General features: G+C 44.6%; 1 protein-coding gene across 1 annotated transcript in view; it reads right to left on the reverse strand.

The window, feature by feature from the left end:
* The window catches only part of SPMIP4 (sperm microtubule inner protein 4), a 37,723-nt gene that overhangs the window by 15,090 nt on the left and 963 nt on the right, over window positions 1-21,670 (reverse strand). The window contains exons 2-5 of the mRNA XM_056118594.1: window positions 21,357-21,514; window positions 8,712-8,882; window positions 3,989-4,060; window positions 1,173-1,202 (exon numbers count right to left, since the gene is read on the reverse strand). Coding sequence (XP_055974569.1) covers window positions 1,173-1,202; window positions 3,989-4,060; window positions 8,712-8,882; window positions 21,357-21,490 — 407 coding nt within the window. The 5' untranslated portion in view covers window positions 21,491-21,514. The remainder of the gene's footprint in view (window positions 1-1,172; window positions 1,203-3,988; window positions 4,061-8,711; window positions 8,883-21,356; window positions 21,515-21,670) is intronic.

The raw sequence follows: 21,670 nt of genomic DNA on the forward strand, positions 1-21,670 counted from the left end.
CAAAAAGAAAAAAAAATAGTTCTCCACTGATGGAACAGGGCTCCTTGGAGAAACGGCTGATCCTAGGAGTAGGGTAGGAAATATATAAATTGAACCTAGAGTATCATGTGGTACCAAAAATTAAGTGAAAAATAAAAATGATGAAGTATAATGACATATGATAAAGTACTCAACACTAACACACACACACACACACACATACACACACACACTTGATAAGGAAAGAGGTAGGATATAAGAATTAGCTGAGAAAGAACTCCCACTGGTCAATCTGAGTAACACCGGTAAAGTAATATGCCCATTAGTACTCAAGTACCAAATAAAGATCCAGGGGCCGATAATACTATGAGCAAGTGACTGAATAAGTGAACAAAGCCATGGGGGAGAACAGAAAAGCTTCCTCAGAGATGAAAAGATTTATGGAGGGCTCAGTCTTCAAGGAGGTGAGCTTGAATGCAGACTCCTGCGTGTGGACCTTGGTTCAAAGAACACAGTATGAAAAGGAGAGGGAAAAAGATGCCAGCACAGTCGGTAAGCCTGAAGAACACGGCCCGGGGCAGTGCCAACAGGAGTAAGTCACCGATAGCGTGTTCTCTTGATAGGCTGTGCTGAAAATGAAACTTATCTGTGTTTTCTCTAGCACCTGACCCCAGTCAAATTATGAGAAAAATACCAGGCCGATCCCAGTGGGAATGCATTCTACAATATTTGATGGGTGCTACTCAGATCGATTTCAGTCACAAAAAAGAAAAATCTGAGAAACAATAACAGAAACAAAGAGACATGATATTAAGTGTAACCTGGCTCTTGGAATGAAAGGACCCATGGGGAAAATGGAAGCGATCTGATCAGGAAATAGTAGTACTTTAATGTAGCTCATGAATGGTGACAGATGTAATATACAAACGGGAGATGTTAGTCATAAGAAAAACTGAGGTCTCAGGTACATGGGAACTCTAATACTTCTGCGAATCTAAAACTGAACTAAGTAAAAATGTTCTCTTAGAGAGGAGATTAGTTGGGGAGGGCAAAAGGGGTAAGGAGGAAGGCTGGCACTTTGGCTCCTCCTGCTGGTTCATAAGAAACTGCATTAATATCCTCACACTGAAAGACAGAGCTTGCCATTGTTTTGTTTTTCCAACAGGAAAGTAAAATATAAGTTGTATACTTACTCTACTGTCGAATTAGGTGGTTTGGGTAACCTAAAATAAAGAAAGAAAATAAATTCTGATTTATATTAAGGACTTTTGGAAGTTTACGGTCTTATTAGAAACATAAAAATAATGTTCTAGTCTATTTTTCATGCTCTTGAGTGACTTTCAGGGAGGTGGCCTAGGGAGCTGAGAGTGATAGGGGTAGCATATCTCTTGTCTGTTGACCTCTTACATTCCTATTATTCTCACTTTAGTCCCACTTGTTTTGCATTTTTTATTTGCGGTGCACAGGACAATTTCCAATGACAATAGAGCTCTGGTTCTTGGTGACATTGACCCTCAGACCCAGGCAGTTGCCAGGGCTCTGAGGCAGCCTGACACCAGGGGGTGATGCAATTACTTGACCTCAAGCGACCCGAGGGAGAGGGAGGCCTGCATGTGGGAGGAGCCTGGAGTGTGGCCTGCCCCTCCCACATATAGGCAACCTCCAGAGAGGCTGGGGAGAAACCGAGGCATGCCTCTTCTCTGCAGGAGAGCTGACTTATCATGCCCTCATGCCAGAGAGTAAACTGAGGCAGAGGGGCAGAGTCCACATTACTGAAGGCTTATCATTCTTACAATGGATTGTAATCACAGCTCAGCCTTGCAAATATTCCTGAAATATTTCAGGAACCATAAAAGAAAAGAATGTCACCAGTTGACCAGCAAGATGAGTGAAATGAAACCATTCAATATTTTTTTATATTAGGAAGTAGTTATGTAAATCATGAATTTTCTTGATCTATAAATTTTTTTTTGATTTTGGGTCACACCCGGCAATGCACAGGGGTTGTTCCTGACTCTGCACTCAGGAATTACTCCTGGTGGTGCTCAGGGGGCCATATAGGATTCTGGGAAATGAACCCGGGTTGGCCGCGTGCACGGCAAACGCCCTACCCGCTGTGTTATCTCTCCAGTCCCCTGATCTATAAATGTTTTAAACACACCAGTCACACAAACCATCGCAGGCTTATGACTTTATTTGCAGTCTTGGCTTGTAGGTTTGGAACTTAAGTTATATTTTAAGTTAAGGGATTTAGAGTGCCTAGATTGGTTATTATATGTAAAATGTTAAATGAGAATCTAAAATTTTCTTATTCTCAAGCAGAGTGATAGCACCGCAGGTAGGGCGTTTGCCTTGCATGCTGCGGACCTGGGTTCAATCCCCGGCATCCCATATGGTTCCCCACATGCAGCCAGGAGTAATTCAAGTGCAGAGCCAGGAGTGATCCCTGAGCATCGCAGAGTATGAAGAGAAAATTTCCTCATTCTCCTAAAATTTAGTTACAATATTAACTATTTTTTGTTGGTATTTTGCTTTTGAGGGGTGTGTGACACGCCGGCAATGCTCCAGGGCTTACTCCTGGCTCCACACTCGGGGGTCACTCCTGGCCATGCTGGGGAACCACATGAGGTGCTGGCCACTGAACTCCAGCTGGCTGCACATAAGGAACACACCCTCCCCCGCTGCACTAGCCTTACTCTGCGGCCCCCTCAGTCAGTTGTTCTGTCCTTGTGGGGCGGGCCAGTGCTCAGGTGGGAGCAACTCCCAGAGGTGCTCAGGGGCTGAACCCAGGATTCCTGCAGCCAAAGTATGTGCTGCCGCACTGAGCTAGCTCCCTGGTCTCATCGTAATCATTCTGTGCCTAAAATTTGATTCAAAATGGGGAAAAAACATAATTTTTTTAAAATTCAAAGTTTGGAAAGGTGAAATAACCAATGCTAAGAAACCCCTTTACAGAACTAATTCCTGGCTAACTTTAATTTCTGAGCCCCGAGCGACAGCAGATGACCAGAAACCAATTTCGTGTGTTTGGCTCCCTCTTGTGGCTAATCTCCATATAAACTCTTAGCCAAAAACGAACCTAATTTAATAAAGAATTGATGCTTTCATTATTACTTCAGTGTGGTCAGTATTTTATTGTTATTTGGAAATTATTATTTTAAAATATACAAAAATATTTCAAGTAGCAACTCAAAATTTAAGTTACTGGAAAATAATTGCTCTGAGTCTTTAAAGGATTAACAAGATTTTCTTACCCAAAAAGAGATCACTCAACTGATAAAATTCTGATTTAAAATTCTCTTGAAGTTGCTGGGAGAATTTTCTGGAAACTTTTAATAAATGTCAAGCTTCTTATTAGACTGAGTAACTAGGTCAAAGACAGGAAATCAGAGCGAGATGAAATGTCTTATGCTTCTCACTTTTTTTTCTTCATCACTCAGTTAACTGCCACAGACTAGTTGTGGGTTTTATTTTATTTGTTTTATATTTCATTTATCTTGTTTTTTTATATTTGATATTTTATAATAATCTATGTTGAAAAATGGAAAACTTGTTTTCCTAAAAATGACCATTTTGGAGTTTTTTTTCGTGTTTTTGGGCCACTCCTGCATTAGGGATCACCCTTGGTGGTGCTCAGGGGACCATATCGATGCTGGAGATTGAAAGAGTGTCGGCTGGGTGTAAGGCAAGTGCCCTCCCCACTTTACTGCCCCTCTGGCCCCAACATATTATCTTAGATTTTTCTGACAGATAAATTTGACTTTTCAAATTTACTCCTTCCTCCTGGTTTTGAGCTTAGAGATCAGTCCTGGAAGGAGCCTGTGGGCCCGACATGACCACATTAGCTGCTGGGTGTATTTTGTGCAAGGCAAGCCCCTTAAACCCACCGCTATCTCTCTGTCTCCCTCCCGCTCCCCTCCCCCCACTTTGGAACTTTATAATGTCTCATAGAACTCATTTCTGCTTAAAAATATTAAAAATCACATAAGGACAAGAAACCCAAACTTACAAAGAGTCATTTTCAAAGGCATCACTCTTTTTGTTCTTTGTCACGTAATAGCATTGATCAAGAGGATGCTTTCTGAAAAGAAAGAAAAGATTAAATTGAACATCTTTTCAGATTAACACGGTGTAATGGTAAGACAGCAAAAGACAGGCCAATACAAATGTTTATATATGGAAATCTAGTATGTGGAATGGTGGTTTTTTCCCCCCCTTCTCTTTTTTTGGGCCACACCTGGTGGTGCTCAGGGGTTACTCCTGGTTCTGCACTCAGGAATTACTCCTGGCAGTGCTCAGGGGACTATAACGGAAGCCAGGGATTGAACCTGTGGCAGCCACATGAAAGGCCAATGCTCTACCAGCAGCCCTGGAATGGTAACATTTTAATTAATTAATTAATTTATTTATTTATTGCTTTTTGGGTCACACCCGGCGATGCTCAGGGGTTACTCCTGGTTCATGCACTCAGGAACTACTCCTGCCGTGCTCAGGGGACCATATGGGATGCTGGGGATCGAACCCGGGTTGGGCTGTGTGCAAGGCAAACGCCCTACCCGCTGTGCTATCACTCCCGCCCCAATGGTGGCATTTTAATTTAGGAGAAGAGAATTTTCAGTAATGCAATCACGATCACGACCATCCTGTTATTCGTCGATTGCCTCGAGCAGGCCCCAGTAACGTCTCCTTCATCCTAGCCCTGAGATTATATTCAAGGCTCTTTAGGAGAATGAGACCCATCATTGTTACTGGTATTTGGCATATTGGGTATGCCACGGGGAGTTTGCCAGACTAATGCAGGGGAAAAAAATCACAGTCATTTTGAAAGGAATAAATTTCTACTCATACATTCACAAAGATGATATCAAATAGATGAACAGTCTAAAGAAATGGGAAAACAACTATTAAAAAAAGAAAATGTAAATAACTTCTCCCAGGGTGGTAGGAAAGTCCGTATGTGTCCCCGGTGGTTCTGACATTGGTCACTAGCTCTGTACCTGGTGCTGTATGACAGGGACATGCTCTAGCACTTTGAACTAGCTTCCCTCCTTTAAGAAAAGCTTCTTTTGGGGGTGCGGGGTTAGAGCTCTACCTAGAGTGCTCAGGGGCTATTCCTGTCTCTGTTCTCAGGAATGATCCCTGGTGATGCTCAGGGGACCAATGCGATGCTGGGGATTGAACCAGGGTTGGCCAAAGCAGCTGCATGCGAGATAAGGCCTTCCGTCCTGTTGTTTTTAAAGTAAAAACGGGCTGGAGCTATAGTACAGTGTGTACATTTGGCAGAGTCCTGGGTTTGATCCCTGGCACTCCTTATGGTTCCCTGAGCACCTGGAGGAGTGATTCCTGAGCACAGAGGTGAGCAGGAAGAATGCGGTAATGAACTTGCCTCACTGGCCCCAAGGAGACAAGCCAGTCCAAGCTGGACTACACGTCTTGGTGCTTCAGTAGATGCTTTTTTGCTACTACTTTTCCTCCTTTCCATACTTTCTATCAAACAATTGCTACAGCCTTTAAAACTTCATTAACAGAAGGCAGATCCAGTTTTCACTGATTTTTTCTCAAAAGGCACTCCATTCCATCAGATAACCTGGCAGTTAAAGTCTCATGAATACTCCAGCCATGAAAAACTCAGTAGGACAGAGACAAGTCCAGTGAAAGAAGGGACCTAATGAAGTTTGGAATGCTTGATGCACTGGGTCGGCAGAGGGTTGTAAGACCTAAACCTCCCACTGCAAACAAGAAGTTGATACACGACCTACCATAATATATTGTCTATTTGCTCTGTGGTTGAGTTGCTCTGAGTTGGGAAGAACGAGAGGGCTTGTACTAAACAGGCAGCACCCATGTCAATGGGTGGGAAGGCGCCCCACAAGCATCTGGCCACCAAGGCAACCTGCAAGAGCACGCCAGCCAAGGGCAGGTGGCGTAAAGAAGCCACAACACTACTGGCCCGACACCCTGGCGCACACACGAGATCCGCCAACTGCAGATTCAGCAGCTAATGCGCGAGATCTTGTAGGACTACAAGACTGACCTGTGCTCCCAGAGCACGGGCATCATGGTGCTGCAGGAGGCGTGGGAGGCCTACCTGGTGAGGCTCTTCAAGAACACCAACCTCTGCACATTCCCTACCAAGCATGTCACCATTATGCCCAAGGACATCCAGCTGGTGTGCCGCATCCGTGGAGAGAGAGCATAAAGTTTACGATGCTAAACTCTCAGGGCTGGGACAAATGGAGACGCTACTGGTGCCCGCTCAAGTAATGGATGATTAACGGGATGACAGTGACAGTGACAGTTGCTCTGTGGTCAAAGAAGCTACTGGCTGGTTTCTGATGCCCATGCTCGTCAGTCATAGATCCAGCACTTGAGGTCTGACAACAGAATCATGACGAGTCTCCCAGGGAGATGGCTTGAAAGGGCTGGATGCATATGGGGGGACCAAGTTTGATTCCTGGTACTGAGATGGTTTCCCAGATTTGCCAGGAGCACCCTCTGAGCACAGAGCCAGGAGTAGTTCTTGAGCAGCCCTTGGGACTTTCCCTTCCCCCACCAAAAGGGAGCTAGATTTTGACTTTTGTTTCTATACACTAGAATTGAGTATACTTCCAATTCCTTTAGAATATTGTGCATCGTTTTAGCATGTACATTTTGGGACAACAGATGTAAGCTATGTAAGGAGCCAAATGCCTAGTTCTAGAGTAAGGGTTGCTATGCTCGAATGACTGAAGGGATAAATAAATGGCTAGAATAACTGAATGAGCAAACAGATAAAAAGAACATGGAATTTGGAGTCAATCGGCCAGCCCGGCCAGCCCGAGTTCAATTCCTCCACCCCTCTCAGAGAGCCTGGCAAACTACCGAGAGTATCTCGCCCACACGGCAAAGCCTGGCAAGCTACTCGTGGCATATTCGATATGCCAAACACAGTAACAACAAAGTTTCACAATGGAGACGTTACTGGGTCCGCTCAAGCAAATTGATGAACAATGGAGGGCAGTGCTACAGTGTGAATTCAAATCTCTTTCTACAACTTCATAACTGACCCAAAAAGAAGTACCAAAAGTCTTGGGTCTCTATTATAAAACTAGGAATGACAACATCCACTTTACAAATATATTATATATATTCACAGTCCTCCTGTTGTTCATCGATTTGCTCGAGTGGGCCCAGTAACGTCTCCATTGGAGACTTTGTTGTTACTGTGTTTGGCATATCGAATACATCACAGGGAGCTTGCCAGGCTCTGCTGTGCCGGCAAGATACTCTCGGTAGCTTGTCGGGCTCTCGGAGAGGGGTGGAGGAATCGAACTCGGGTCGGCCATGTTGGCTGTGTGCAAGGCAAACGCCCTACCCGCTGTGCTATCGCTACAGCCCATTATATATATTATTATATTTAAATGAAAGATTTATAAGAGTGTGGACTTAAAAATCTGTTGGATCAATGAATGAACTTGTGGTCTTCATTATCTTCATTTATTAATTAAAAAAATTTTGGGGGGGTCGATGCACAGGGATTACTCCTGGCTCTGCACTCAGGAATCACTCCTGGCAGTGCTGGGACGGGGCGGGGGGGGGGGGGGGTGAACCATATCGGGTGTTCGGAATCGAACTTGGGTTGGCCACGTGCAAGGAAAACACCCTACCTGCTGTGCTATCACTCCAGCCCCCTTCATTGTCTTTAACCTGTCGATCTTTGCATCTTTCCAACGGACTGACACTTTATTTACTGACACTTCAGTTGAAACAGGCATTATATAATAATGTTCCCATTATTATCTTTCTCACTCTAGTTGAGACCTCTCTAACCTAATTTCATTCTTTTCATTGCTTAGAACTAAAATCTAGTTAAATGGGATTGTTAGTAAACTTTAGTAAACTGGGCTGGAGCGATAGCACAGCAGGTAGGGCATTTGCCTTGCATGCGGCCGACCCGGCCGACCCGAGTTCAATTCCTCTGCCCCTCTCGGAGAGCCCGGCAAGCTATCGAGAATATTCGATATGCCAAACACAGTAACAACAAGTCTTACAATGGAGATGTTACTGGGCCCACTCGAGCAAACCAATTAACAACGGGAGGACAGTGCTACAGTGCTACAGTTAGTAAATTAGGTAACTAAGTCAGGACTAAATAGGTTCTGTGTGAAGACCAGTGAGACTCTGCTTTGAGTACACTTCATAATTGTTAATAACTTGTAAATTTGCCGCTCAGACTTTTTCTTCCTCTTCTGTTTTAGCTTGTGTGTTTGATAAAGTTGCTGAGTGACTTGAAGATTTCAGAAATGATTACAGAAATATTTTAATCCTTGAAAACAATGCCCAGTAGAGTCAATGAGATGGATGAACAAATTAGAAATCAAAAAGTTCTCCAAATCAAAAACATCTGTACAAATTAGTCTAGCTAATTGCTCAAGGAAAAGCATTTTTTAAATTTAATCTCTCTCAGGAATATTCCCACTTTGTTTCTGACAGCAAGATTAGATTAGCAAGGGAATTCAATTAATCAGAATTTCTGATCACAATACTCAAACATCTCCAAGGACAGCGGAGACATCCATATACGAAGGTTTTTAAACCAGCTTCGCAATTAGAGATCACATAATTAGTTCTTCCATCTGTGTCTTTTTCACAGATAGTAGAGTGAGTTTGAAGGTGGATTTAAGTTAACAAAGAACTCACAATTGAGATAAAGAAGGGAAGGAGACAGATGAGGGAGTAGAAAGCTGATTTACCTTTGCCAGTTGTCTCCACCGTATCCAAAATGCTGGTGTCCCTTAATATAGTGAGGGACATATTTTGACTTGCGTTCTTCAGGGAGTGAGATGGGTATTAACCTACCATATTCCTTTTCATTACCCCATGGATATTTACAGCGATGGTGCAAATCCCTTAGTTCCTGATACCTGTGGGGAGAAAGCAAGGCCTTTGAAAGAGCTCTGGCACACAATACTGTGATCTAGTTGTTGAAATTCTAAAGCCCAAAGTGATGGGATAAGGAGGTGGGACCAGGGGCCAGAGAGATAGAACAGTGGGTAGGCCATTTGCCTTGCATGTAGCTGACCCAGGTTCAATCCCCGGCATCCCAGATGGTTCTCTGAGCACTACCAGGAGTAAATCCTCAGTGTAGAGTCAGGAGTAACCACTGAACATTGCCACGTGTGGCCGCAAATCAAGTAAACAAAAAAGGTGGTAACTTCGCACTGGAGATACAGTATAGGGATAAGGTAAGATGCATATACTGCAGTGGCCGGCCTAAGTTCCATCCCTAGCCCCCCAGATAGCCCCCTGAGCACCAACAGGAGTGGTCTCTGAGCACTGCCAGGTGTGCCTCTCCTCAAGCAAAATATAAACAAGATGGGCCTCTAGTAGGTATCAGGATTAGTGCACTCAGCAAAGGACCCCAATCAGACAAGAACCCACGGACAAGGCTCTTGCTCCAACATGGCCCTGCTCGGGCCAGCATCGGTGGGCCTCCAACCTCCAGAGTCGTGAGAAATCAGTGTGACTGACCGGCTGCCCAGTTTGTGGTGTTTTGTTACAGCAGCCTGTTAAGCAACTGAAATGCCTTCAGAATTATTTTTAGATTTACATTCTCAGGGCTGGGTGAATTCTGAGAGCTACCAGGTGACTTACTTAGGCATCATCAACCTGTTAGAGAAATGCAGTTAAAAGTCTAAGGACTTGGGATGAATTTTTTTTTCTCAGTTGTAGGATATGCACTTGTTAAAAATTTGAGGGCAGGGGAAGCTGGGGTCCCACCGGGCAGTGCTCAGGGACTGTATCTGGCTCTGTGCTCAGGAGTGACCCTGGCATGGTCCGTGTGCAAGACCAACTGGTCCCATAGATTATCTTTTGCCATAACAACAAAGGGGGGTACAGGGGAAAGTCACACTTGTTCTGGGCCTGACCAGCACCACTTCCCGGGGCCCTAGATTTTTTTTTCTTCTTCTTCTTTTGGGTCACACCTGGCGATGCAACAGGGGTTACTTTTGGCTCATGCACTCAGGAATTACTCCTGGTGGTGCTTGGGGGGACCACATGGAATGCTGGGAATCGAGCATGGGTCGGCCGTGTGCAAGGCAAACGCTCTGCCTGCTGTACTATCACTCCAGCCCCGGCCCTAGCTTTAAAGGCTGGACCTTTAAAGGTATCACAGGTGTCACTGGGAGTGGCCCCAGCTCTGCACTTGCTCCAGAGTCCACCTAGAGATGCCCTACTAGTGGTTCTCACAGTGTGAACCACAGGGAGAGGCATAGCCTTCTCCTAACAGTTTGTGAGAAACAGAAGTTCCCTGGCCTGGAGGAAAAACAGAGTGGCTTAAACCGCCTGCCCTGCCAGCATGTGGTCGTGAGTTCGAGTCACTGACTTCCCACATGTTCTGAGCTTCATCCTGGCAGCTCTGCTGTAGGTGATTCCTAGTGCTCCAAACCATTTTAGGTCACACCACCACCAGGTGTGTGAGACCACAACCAAAAGGGGTACAGTCCTCAGTGAGCCTAGAGCACTAGACAGAGGTGTGGGTGCCATGGCCAGCACATGTGACCCCCCCACCCCCGCCGTGAGTATCAGCAGTTCTGGGTGAGAGCTTTGAGCAAGGACAGAGGCCCAGGGTGCAGGCCCGGACGAGCAGTGTGGCAGCGTTCAGGCTTCAGCTCTGCAGCCAGATGTGTAGCCCCCAGCGAGTGCACAGCCTCAAACATTTGAGGACACAGCTGTGCGTGTATGAGTGTAGGTCACAGCACCATCATCATGAACAACAGGAAGAGAAAGGAGGCAAAACATCAGGAATATAAATTCTCAAGCTCCACATGAGACTCAGGAATCAGAATTTCGGGGTGTTGGGCCCAGTAAACTATTTTTTTTTTTTTAATTTTTGGCACACTGGGTGCTGTGGAAAAGACTCCAAGCTCAGTGCCCAGAGTCCCTCCCGCTGGTGCTAGGGGTCAAGCCAGGGCCTTCTGCAAACAAAGCAAATACTCCAGGCCCCTGTAATTTGGTTTTTATTTCTTTAAACATGGTGAGAAGCCCAACCTTGAAGGCTTTAATTCAGAAGATATAGGGTTAGAGCCTGAGATTCTGCATTTTTTAATGAGGTCCCAGTTTTGTTTCTTTGTGTTTTTTTTTCTTTTTTCTTTTTGGGTCACACCAAAATGCACGAGGGTTACTCCTGGCTTTGCACTCAGGAATTACTTCTGGCAGTATGCAGGGGACCATATGGGATGCTGGGAATCGAACCTGGGTCCACCGCACGCAAAGCATGCTACCCACAGTGCTATCGCTTGAGCCCCCGTGCTCCCAGTTTTTTAAAAATATTTTTAAAAAAATTTTAAAATTTTATTTATTTATTGGCTTTTGGGGTCATACCCAGAGATGCTCAGGAATTACTCCTGGCAGTGCTTGGAGGACCATATGGGATTCCAGGGATTGAACCCAGGTTGGTCAGGTACAAGGCAAACGCCCAACCTGCTTTGCTATTGTTCTGGCCCTAAGCGCCCAGCTTTTAAAAAGATTGATTTTTTTAATTGAATCACAATGAGAGACACAGTTACAAAGTTGTTCATGATAGATTTTTGGTCAGCCCTGTAGTGTGTGTTAACCAGCCTTCCAGGGGATTCTTTTTTCTTTTTCCTCCATTTGTCAGTGAAGGCACCATGTATCACAATACCGATACTGATGCAGGCTCCGCTTCAGGCACATGATGTTCCAGCATCATAGCTGTGCCTTAGTGGCAACTGTCCCTCTGCCACCGTCTCCGGGTCCCCCTAACCCCTCTCTCTAGTCCTTCGGTGAGCTCAGCTCTGTAGGTTGGCTCTCAGGGTTACCGATGGTCATTTATTACTCCTTTCCTGTGTTTCCTTATATTCAACAGACGTGAGAAATCACTGTGTCTGTCCCTCTCCTTCCAACTGACTTCCTTCAGCACTATGCTCTCCAGTTCCATTCAAGTAGCAGCGAACCACAGGGTTGTGCTTCTAGAATTCTCTGCATGGAAACCCTTTGGCCACACCGCCCTGCTGAGAGCTTTCTTTTCATAACCTCAGATCTCTAGTGGGGCTGTGGGTGGAAGGGTGGAATTTCCTCACAGAACTTTCATTCTATTTGACCTATTCATTTTCCTGGAGAAGACGAAACAAATCCCTGATGGAAACAGGTCCTGAGACATAATAAATGGGGCTGGGAGCTGAGGGGAGCGAGGAGGGGAAAGGGGTCTGAGCAAAGGGGGAGGGAATCCTGAGACACTGCTGGAGGGATTGGTGTAGAACCCTGATGCTTCAATAACGACTTCAATACTATTGCAAACTGTGAACCACAATTGAAAAATCAAAAAAAATTTAAAGCTATAAAATCACTGTCACTGCCACTGTCCTCTTGTTGTTCATCGATTTGCTCAAGCAGGCTCCAGTAATGTCTCCATTGTGACAATTGTTGCTATGTTTGGCATATCAACTACATCATGGGTAGCTTGCCAGGCTTCGCTGTGTGGGCGAGATACTCTCGGTAGCTTGCCGGGCTCTCTGAGAGGGGTGGAGGAATCAAACTCGGGTCATCCATGTTGGCCGCTTGCAAGGCAAACGCCCTACCTGCTGTGCTATCGCTCCAGCCCGAGCTATAAAATATGCTTTTAAAAAAAGATCCACCTTCTTAAAAGCAAGTATATGTTGGGACCAGAGAGCTGGCCCCAGCTCTGCAGCATATCCTTTCCAGGTGGCAGATCTGGGTTTGAGCCCTGCCCTTGCACGGTCTGTCCGCACCCACAGGAGTGACCTCGCCTAAGCTGGACACAGCTCCTGAGTATGGCTGAGTGTTTCCAAAACCAGGAAAACACAATCACAGAAGCAAGTGTCTGCTCATGAGTTTGAAAGGGAGACTGGGCCCCACCAGGAGGAAGCCGAAAGTTCGGAGAGCTCCACGCGTCCCTTTGTTCAAAGGGCAGTGCCCATTGTGGGACTTTATTTCAGGGACTTTGCAGGTGAAGCATCCTTTAATCATCCAGATGAGGAATCGGAGGGAGACTATCCTGAGGAGAAGTCGGAAGCCCCAGGGGCTGTTCCCTCGTGGTAAAGGTGCCTCGGAAATGAGTCTGCTTACTCCATCCTCACCCAGCTGTGCCTGTCTGCCCGTCTGGGGTTTAGGGGATTCAGTGCAGGTAGATGCCAACCCCTTACAGGCCCAGTAAGATTCCTTTCTGGAGGGACGCATCTTGGGAGAATTATGGTCTTAGCTGAGTTATGAAGGATAAGTAGGAATGTAGGTGGAAGAGGGAATATTCTTGACAGGGGAAATGCCATGAAAAAGTCTCACTTAGCTTAGGGAACTGAACGTTCCTGGTTCCAGCATCCTTCTTAGGATACAAGAATATTTTGTTTGGTGCGGCTGACCAGGGTTCGATTCCTCTGCCCCTCTCCGAGAGTCCAGCAAGCTACTGAGAGTATTCCGCCCCCATGGCAAAGCCTGGCAAGATACCCATGGTGTATTCGATATGCCAAAAACAGTAACAAGTTTCACAATGGAGATGTTACTGGTGCCCGCTCAAGAAAATCGATGAACAATGGAGAAACAGTGCTACAGTGCTACAGTATTAGGCCATTTGTTTAGGTCACTGGGGCGGCAGGAATGGATGGTGAGATCAAGGGGGTAAGGATTTACTTGTGCAAGATGAAGTTGAGAGAAAAGGGGGAGAGAGAGGAAGGAGATAGGAGGCAGCATGGTGGCGGGGCGGGGGGAGGAGAGAGAAGGCAGAATGGTGGGGGAGGTTGGTTGCACTGGATGAAAGGTCAGAGAGACAAGCTTCCTACCATGGACCAGCAGTCCTTGTGGTAGGCATATTCCCTTTTCCACCTACATTCCTACTCGTCCTTTAGAACTCAACTTTGATCACAATTCCCCAAGATTCCTCCCAACATTGTTTTTACTGTCTTTGGTTATTATTCCCATACTTTAAAAACGTTATTCTATCTTGCAAATGAGTACAATCCAATTGAAAATGATCATTCAGGACAAGAACTGAGTGCTGAAAGGAGGTAAAGTAATATGCATGACATCCTGTCAGTGACAGTGCCTTTAAAAGGGGAGAGAGAGAGAGAGAGAGAGAGAGAGAGAGAGAGAGAGAGAGAGAGAGAGAGAGAGAAAGAGAGAAGAGAGAGAAGGGCAGGGGCAGAATGAGTGGGGAGGGAAACTGGAGACATTGGGAAATGTACACTGGTGAAGGGACAGGTGTTAGAACATTGTATGACTGAAACCAAATCATGAATAACTGTGACTGCGTATCACACAGTGATTCAGTTAAATTTAAAAAAAAAATAAAGAAAAGCTACTTAGACAAACCCTGTTCACTGACTGGTTACCAAACTTTTAAGAATTCTAAAGTTAAGAGAGACCAAGTTTTGTGTTGGTCTGGTATGATGTGATTCTTCACTGAACTGATTGGTGAAAGTTCACACACGCTCAAAATACACTATGATGAGGCTGGAGGAATAGCACAGCAGATAGTGTGTTTGCCTTGCAGGCGGCCGACCCGGGTTCGATTCCCAGCATCCCATGTGATCCCCTGAGCACCACCAGGAGTAATTCCTGAGTGTAGAGCCAGGAGTAACCTCTGCGCATCACCAAGTTTGGCCCAAGAAGAAAAAAAAAATCAAAATACACTTTGAGAAGTGTTGTTAAACATCATTTTTTTGTTTGTTGTTTTTTTGATGGTACCAGGTAAACTCAGGGTCTCAGGCCTGCCAGGGTGTGTGAGTCTTGGCCCAGCAGTCAGCATGTTGGTGAACAGAGGGAGTGTTAAGTGGAACTAGGCACCCAAAGTCTGTCATGACTAGGAATGTGGATACATTTTGAGGAAGTTTCTGGAGTTCTAGGAGGCATACAAAAGACTAAGTGGAGCATGTTTAGAGTTTAAGGACTGAAAACATCGAGCTGAACTTCTGATCACGGTGGTAGAATTGATACACAATTTAGGAATTTGAGGCACGGTAGAGAACTGCGTGTGGTGAGAGGTCAAGCCAGAGGAGAAAATAAGAATAATCCCTTCCGGGTCACACTGAGCCATGGTGACACAGAAGCGGGGCAAGGAGGTCTCAGAGTAAAAACCTGCAGCTTCTTTCTTCGCGCTGTCCAGCGTTGGGCCCCTTCCCACCCTCCCGAATAAATCGCTGCTAGATGGGAGGGAGAGCGAACACGCATGCCTATCTTATCAATGTGGATCTTCATCTCATAAAGTCACTATCAAGGCTGTGGCAAACTCTGGTTGGCAGGCTCAATTCCACCCTCTGCCTACTTTTGTAAGTAATGTATTAGTGCCACGGCCACTCCTATTTGCCGTCTCTGGCAACTTTATCCTACAGAATCAGAGTTGAAAAAGCCTGAATGTTCACAGACTAGTTCTCTGCAGAGATTAGTCAGCCAGTGCACTAAGGGGTCCAGAGAATCTGGATGACCACTGATTTAGGGTGTCATAGAACTGGGATTAGCACCAGCTTGCAGACCTCTGAGAACCTGGAAACTTTGGACTGGGGTGAGGGTGCTTGCCCTGCACGCGGCTGATTCCAGTTGGAGCCCTGCCACCACATGTGGTCCTCTGAGCTCCACCAGGGATAAGCCATGAGAACTGCTGGGCATGGCTGAAAAGAAAAACCCAAACCAAAAAACAGAAACCAACCAAAAAAGTCAAACTTACAAGGCCTTCACCAGCTTGGGCTATAATCCAGACACTGAGGGAAATGGCAAGTGAAAAATATTTGAGCACATGTGATTAATGACAACATGAACCTTGATAGCTACGTTTATACGAGTTATGTATAAATTAGGCAAGTCAATTTCTCCACATCTAGCCCCCCATAGATTACACTGTTCTAGGAAGATGAGTCTGTGGAGAATGCTAATCCATCATTTGGGCTGCATTTATCTAAAGTCAGTTAAGTTGCAGAAAACCATTGAAAATAAAAGGCAAAGAAAAATAAGTCAATTTCTCCTCAATTTTAGGGTCTTACATTCTCCCCTTAGTTTCAATGTAAATTGAAAGGAACGTTTTACAGAAAGAACAAGTGAAAATAACTATTGAAGGATTAGGATTGAGTGTTTCATTTTCTTGATTTGTCTTTGGGCACCATCTGGTAGTGTGTGTGGCTACTCAGCTAGTGCCCAGCGGTCACTCCATGTGCTACAGGCAATGGTTCAATGCCAGAGATTGAATCTAAGTTTCCTCTAGGCAAAGGCATCTCTCTGATAAATTATGTTTGGCTCCATAACAAAGAAAATAACAATAAACTATTATCATTGAACAAAAAAATTAAAAATAAACCATTATCATTGCAACCTGTAGCCACATAAAATTGAGTGTAAACTTGCTTTTGAGAAAGGTTTATTCCCAATGAATGACCCAATCTCTCTGGTTTGGGAGTCACTTTACAGAGTTTTGAACATTATATTCAAACTAAAGGAACTGAATATATCCATCTGTTAAAGGAAAGTATAATTAAAGGAGACCTCAGAATAAGCATAGTCTCACTTTTGGTTGGCATGAGCTAACTAAATCAATATATAAACATATATATATATATAATCACATATATAACAATTCAGGAATTAGAAAGCAAGGGAATTCAGAAATAAATCATAAGCATTTCTCAAGGCACACTCTTTTTTGCTTGTTTGCTTTGAGGGCCATACTTGGAGATGTTCAGGGGTTACTCCTGGTTCTGTACTCAGGAATCACTCCTGGCAGTACTTGGAGGACCATATACTGGGAACCAAACCCAGGTTGGCCACATGCAAGGCCCTACCCCACTGTACTATCTCTCAGGCCCTCAAGAAACTTTCTTTCCCTTCCTTCCTTCCTTCCTTCCTTCCTTCCTTCCTTCCTTCCTTCCTTCCTTCCTTTCTCTTTTCTGGGTCACACTTGGCGATGCTCAGGGGTTACTCCTGGCTCTGCATTCAGGAATTGCTCCCGGTGGTGCTCATGGGGCCACATGGATGCCGAGTATTGAACACTGGTTTACCAAATGCAAGGCACACCCATTATACTATTGCTCTGCCCCCTCAAGACACATTCTTAATTACTGTTTTGCTTAGACTTAAGATGTCCATTGAATGGAAAATGAAAAAGGTATGAGTGAACAGCTATACCTCTGATTTTTAAATTTTCAGTGGAAGAAATAAAAAAGAATACCATCTGCTTATTGAAAATTTTAGGGAAAATTAAGTCAGAGTATATATAAAGCATTGGCTACCTATAAATTGCTTAAAAGCATACCAGTAAAGAAAGTAGCTGAAATATAGATTAACTTGTCCTCATTAAGTGCACGAGCTGGAACTGTAATTCTGGTTTTCTTTTAGTCTAATGATTCTCAAAATAAGCTGAAAGAGTTCTAAAAATGGCAGATTTTTCTGGCCTACTCAGATCTCATGAACCAGAAGGTATAAAAAGTAGAGGTTGGAATTCTAATTTTAGAAAGTGCTCATGTGATTTGATGTACTCTGCAGGCCAAAGCTGGGTCACAATGCTGCTAGCCTGTGTTGCCTCTTCTGGAAAGAATAAACTAAATGTAAGCTAATGTGAGAAAATGATTTTACTTAGCTATTAAAATCACTGGGTTAGTCCAGATATTCTGTTACTTTTGCAATTTTGTTGTTTTTTTTTTTTTCTGTTTTGTTTTGTTTTGGGCCACACCTGGCAGTGCTCAGGGCTTAACTCCTGGCTCTGCACTCAGGGATCACTCCTGGCAGGTTTTGGGGATACAGTGCCGGGGACTGAACCCACATTGGCTGTGAGCAAGCCAAGACAATGGTTTCCTTGGAGTCAAGGGAAGCTGCAACTAATGTAGTGGCGTTTGGGGCAGAGTAGAGATTAGGGATGACAGGCACTTTGGGGAATTTGGTAACAGATGGTGAACAGGTAGTAGTAATTTGAGGTGAAAGTAGAAAGGAGATGTGATCTTTACCAGAGCAATACAAAAACTTTTTTCCCCATGAAATGAAAGTTGTAGTTAAAAATATCCTGGATATGATCTTTAAATTAAAAAAAAGAAGGAGAGCACATATATTGAGTTGTTAACAGTGGTTACTATTTCTGGATAAAGGATGTATAGAGGGTTTTTTACCCCCCTAAGGCTTTAATTTTATAATTTTTATGTTCTGAAACAGTTTTTTTTTCCTTATGGATACCCAAGACTTCTAAATTATTTATAATGAACATGTGTATTATACGTGATTGTAGGGAGAATTTTCTTTTCCCATATAAAGAGCATATTTATAAGATATGTTAAGATGGAGGAAACCTAGATGCAATAAAAAATATAGACTATTAGCTAAAGAACTTTTAATATCAGGATCATGTTGGGGCTAGAGAGATAGTATAGCAGGTAGGGCTCGTGCCTTGCATGCAACTGACCTGGATTTGATTCCTGGAATGACTATGGTTCCCTAAGCACTGCCAGGAGTATTCCTGAGTGCACAGCCAGGAATAATCCCTGAGCATCATTGGGTGTAGCCCAGAAACCAAAGCAAAACAAAACAAAAAAATCAGGATCATGTAAACACAGTGATTGTATGGTTAGGATGCCCCATTTTAGAAGTGTTGAAATGGAAGCTAGTGAAATAGTACAGTGGTTAAGGCACTTGCCTTGCATGCAGCTCACCAGGGTTCAATCCCTGACATATGGTCCTTCAAGCTGCATCAGGAGTGATCCCTGAGCCCTGTGCACCACTGGGTGTGGCCCCCAAACCAAAAATGAGAGAGAGAGAGAGAGAGAGAGAGAGAGAGAGAGAGAGTAGAGAGAGAGAAAGAGAGAGAGAGAGAGCACAAAAGTAGGTAATTCCCGTATGATTTATTAACTTAGGGTGTGGCTGGGTCACATCCATGGTGGTCAGGAGCTATTCCTAGGTCTATGCTCATGGATTATTTCTGGCAGTGCCAGGGGACCATCTGCTAAATGAGACTTGTGAAATTAAAACACACACACACACACACACACACACACACACACACACGGAAAATCATACAGCTATTTTTTCCCACTGTCCGTTATTTTGGGAATCTTTTTCTCCAAATAATCCACATAGGGCTGAGGACACGATTCAAAGGGTTGGAACACATGCTTTGTCTATGGGAACCCTGGGTTTGATCTCTGGCAAAGCATGTCCCCCCACCCAAAAAGTAATGCCTACTAGGTGTGGCTTAACCCCCACCCCTCCAAAAAAGTGTTTGAAGTATAAACAAACTATACAAAAAAACTTGCACTTTGAACCCGTGCCTTTATATGTAAAATGGGGGTAAAAAGCCAATCTCATTGGGTGCTATAAGGATGAAAAGAATTAGCACATATAAAATGTTTGCGTTAACACAAATGCATATTTACTTCTCTACACCTTCTTCACATGTGAATGTTTTATTTTCATTTATGTTTTTTGTGCACTCTGAGCCAGCAGCCATGTGGGGTGTGGGGTTTGTGCTGGGCTGGGCACCCAGTGGTGGCATGCAGGGGTGGAGGAGAGGGAAGCAGAGGACCACACTGGGGACTAGGGAGGGCACATGCTATCACCTGGAGCCCCAGAAGTGCTGCTGGGAGGTCAGTTCACTGTCAGGCTGTAAAATAACATTGGTTTGTCCTTTCTCCCTTGCCACAGGGAGCTTAGGTTTATCGGGTTACACCCATCACAGTGCTCCCATTCCTCTGTTTATCTGTAAACTCTTCTCTGTGCTCTCCTCCCCAGCCAGTTAATCACCCTTTTCCCTAATCAGATTCTGTAAGATCAGATCCTTTTAGGACATTGAAGTTGAGTTGTAAGTTAAATATTGCTTTTCTCCGTCTTTTACATAGTTTACCTTAAAGCAATGTCCTTTCTGTATGGACACAGGAAGACAGTTAATATTATGCTTTGTAACTTGGGAGTTGAATAATATTTACTCCTGGGCTTTCTTTTTTTTAATTTATTTTTTAAAAATTTTTAAAAAATTTTTTATTTTTTTAAAATTTTTAAATTTTTTTATTTTTAGTGAAACACAATGAGGTACAGTTGTAGATTTACAATTTTTTGTGCTTGGGTTTCGATTATACAATGATCAAATACCCATCCCTCCACCAGTGCCCATTTTCCACCACCATGGATAATATCCCTCCCACCCCCATCCCTCCCATCTCACCCTGCATCTGTGGCAGGGCAATCCCTTGTGATCTCTCTCTCCTTTTGAGTGTTGTGGTCTGTAAAAGAGGCTTTGAGTGGCAAACATGTTCAGTCCATAGTCTACTTTCAACATGCATCTCCCCTCCTGGGAGGATCCTCCAAACACCCTTTATTTGGCGCTCCCTTCTCTATCTGAGCTGCCCTTTCCCCTAGAAGCATCTGCTTTCTTGACTCAATTGCCCTTAGTTCCTAGCACCTTAAGAGCAGGGTCCCGACGAGGGACTGAATGGACCCAGGGCAAGCTGTGAGCTACCCTGGCATCGAAATGGAACAGGCCAAAGCACCACAATACTCAACTATAAGTTGAGTGCATGATCATGGACAAATACTGTCATGATCCAAAGGTAACGATGAGACGAGGACCCTGCTGGGGCTCGGAAGACTAACCTCGCCTGAGGACTGCGGAATATATAGTGAGATGTCCTCAGGAAGAACCAAACTGTAAGTTTCTCTCTCTCACTGTGTTCATACAGAATGACATTGCTAGAAATATTAGAAGTAGATTTACTACAACTATTTAAGTGGATTACTAGCTGAGGAAAGAACACACCCTCGTTGGGATCCCACTCTTGAGTGGATCTCCTAGTAATCTGGAGTAATCTCTTTAGATGAGATTTTATCCTTGAGTTAATCTCCTAGAGGAATGGTTTTACCTCTCTTTGTTGATTTGTTAATGTTCAACCCACCTTTGTGTCACCACCCTATGTGATTGCTATATAAACTAAGACTATAAGAGCGGAGGGGCAGAGTCAGATCGAGGCAGGAAGGAGAATGAGGGGGGAAGCAAGAAGGAGAATGAAAGGGGGCTTGAGAGAGAGAGAGAGAGAGAGAGAGAGAGAGAGAGAGAGAGAGAGAGAGAGAGAGAGAAAGCAGAAGGGGGTGGAGATTGAAATAAACTACAATTGACACTAACCAGCCTGGCCCTCGTTCCTTTGTGTACCTCACTGTTGGCCTCCCTGGAGTGGGGGAAGCAGCCCGAGACCACCGAAGGCAGGCAGCAAAAGAGATAGAGTGCTGCCGGCCTTTTGAAAACACACATCTGGTTCCCTTTTGAAAACACACATCGCCAGGCCACTCCTTTTCTAAGATGGGCCAAACAGAAGGCTCCAGAACCATATACTTCATTTCCTCTCTCGAGCAAAAGACACCACTGAGTCTGCCCCCACCCCCACTGCCTTGTTGAGTTTGTGATTTACCTGTCATGGGATGCGGTTGGGCGAGTAGTTGTTTGGTAAGGGGTGTGCACTTGATTCGAGTAAAAGTTGTTGGACAACGCATCGGCTCCTTCTAGCTCCCTGCAGCAGTGTGGTCTCCTGTGGATCACCTCCATGCTTCTCGGCTAAAACGGCACACTCTGCAAACAACAGCACACAACAGGTTGTGGGCTGGGGACCAGGCACCTGTCTCCATTGTTAGCATGCCAGCAGGGAGGAAGTATGCTTTATATTTCACTAAGTTGCTCAACATTGCACAGAAATCAGGAGCTTGGGGTTCAAGCGATAGTACAGCG

This window comes from Sorex fumeus, unplaced genomic scaffold (assembly GCF_029834395.1).
Source record: "Sorex fumeus unplaced genomic scaffold, SorFum_2.1 ptg000037l, whole genome shotgun sequence".
Lineage (NCBI taxonomy): Eukaryota > Metazoa > Chordata > Mammalia > Eulipotyphla > Soricidae > Sorex > Sorex fumeus.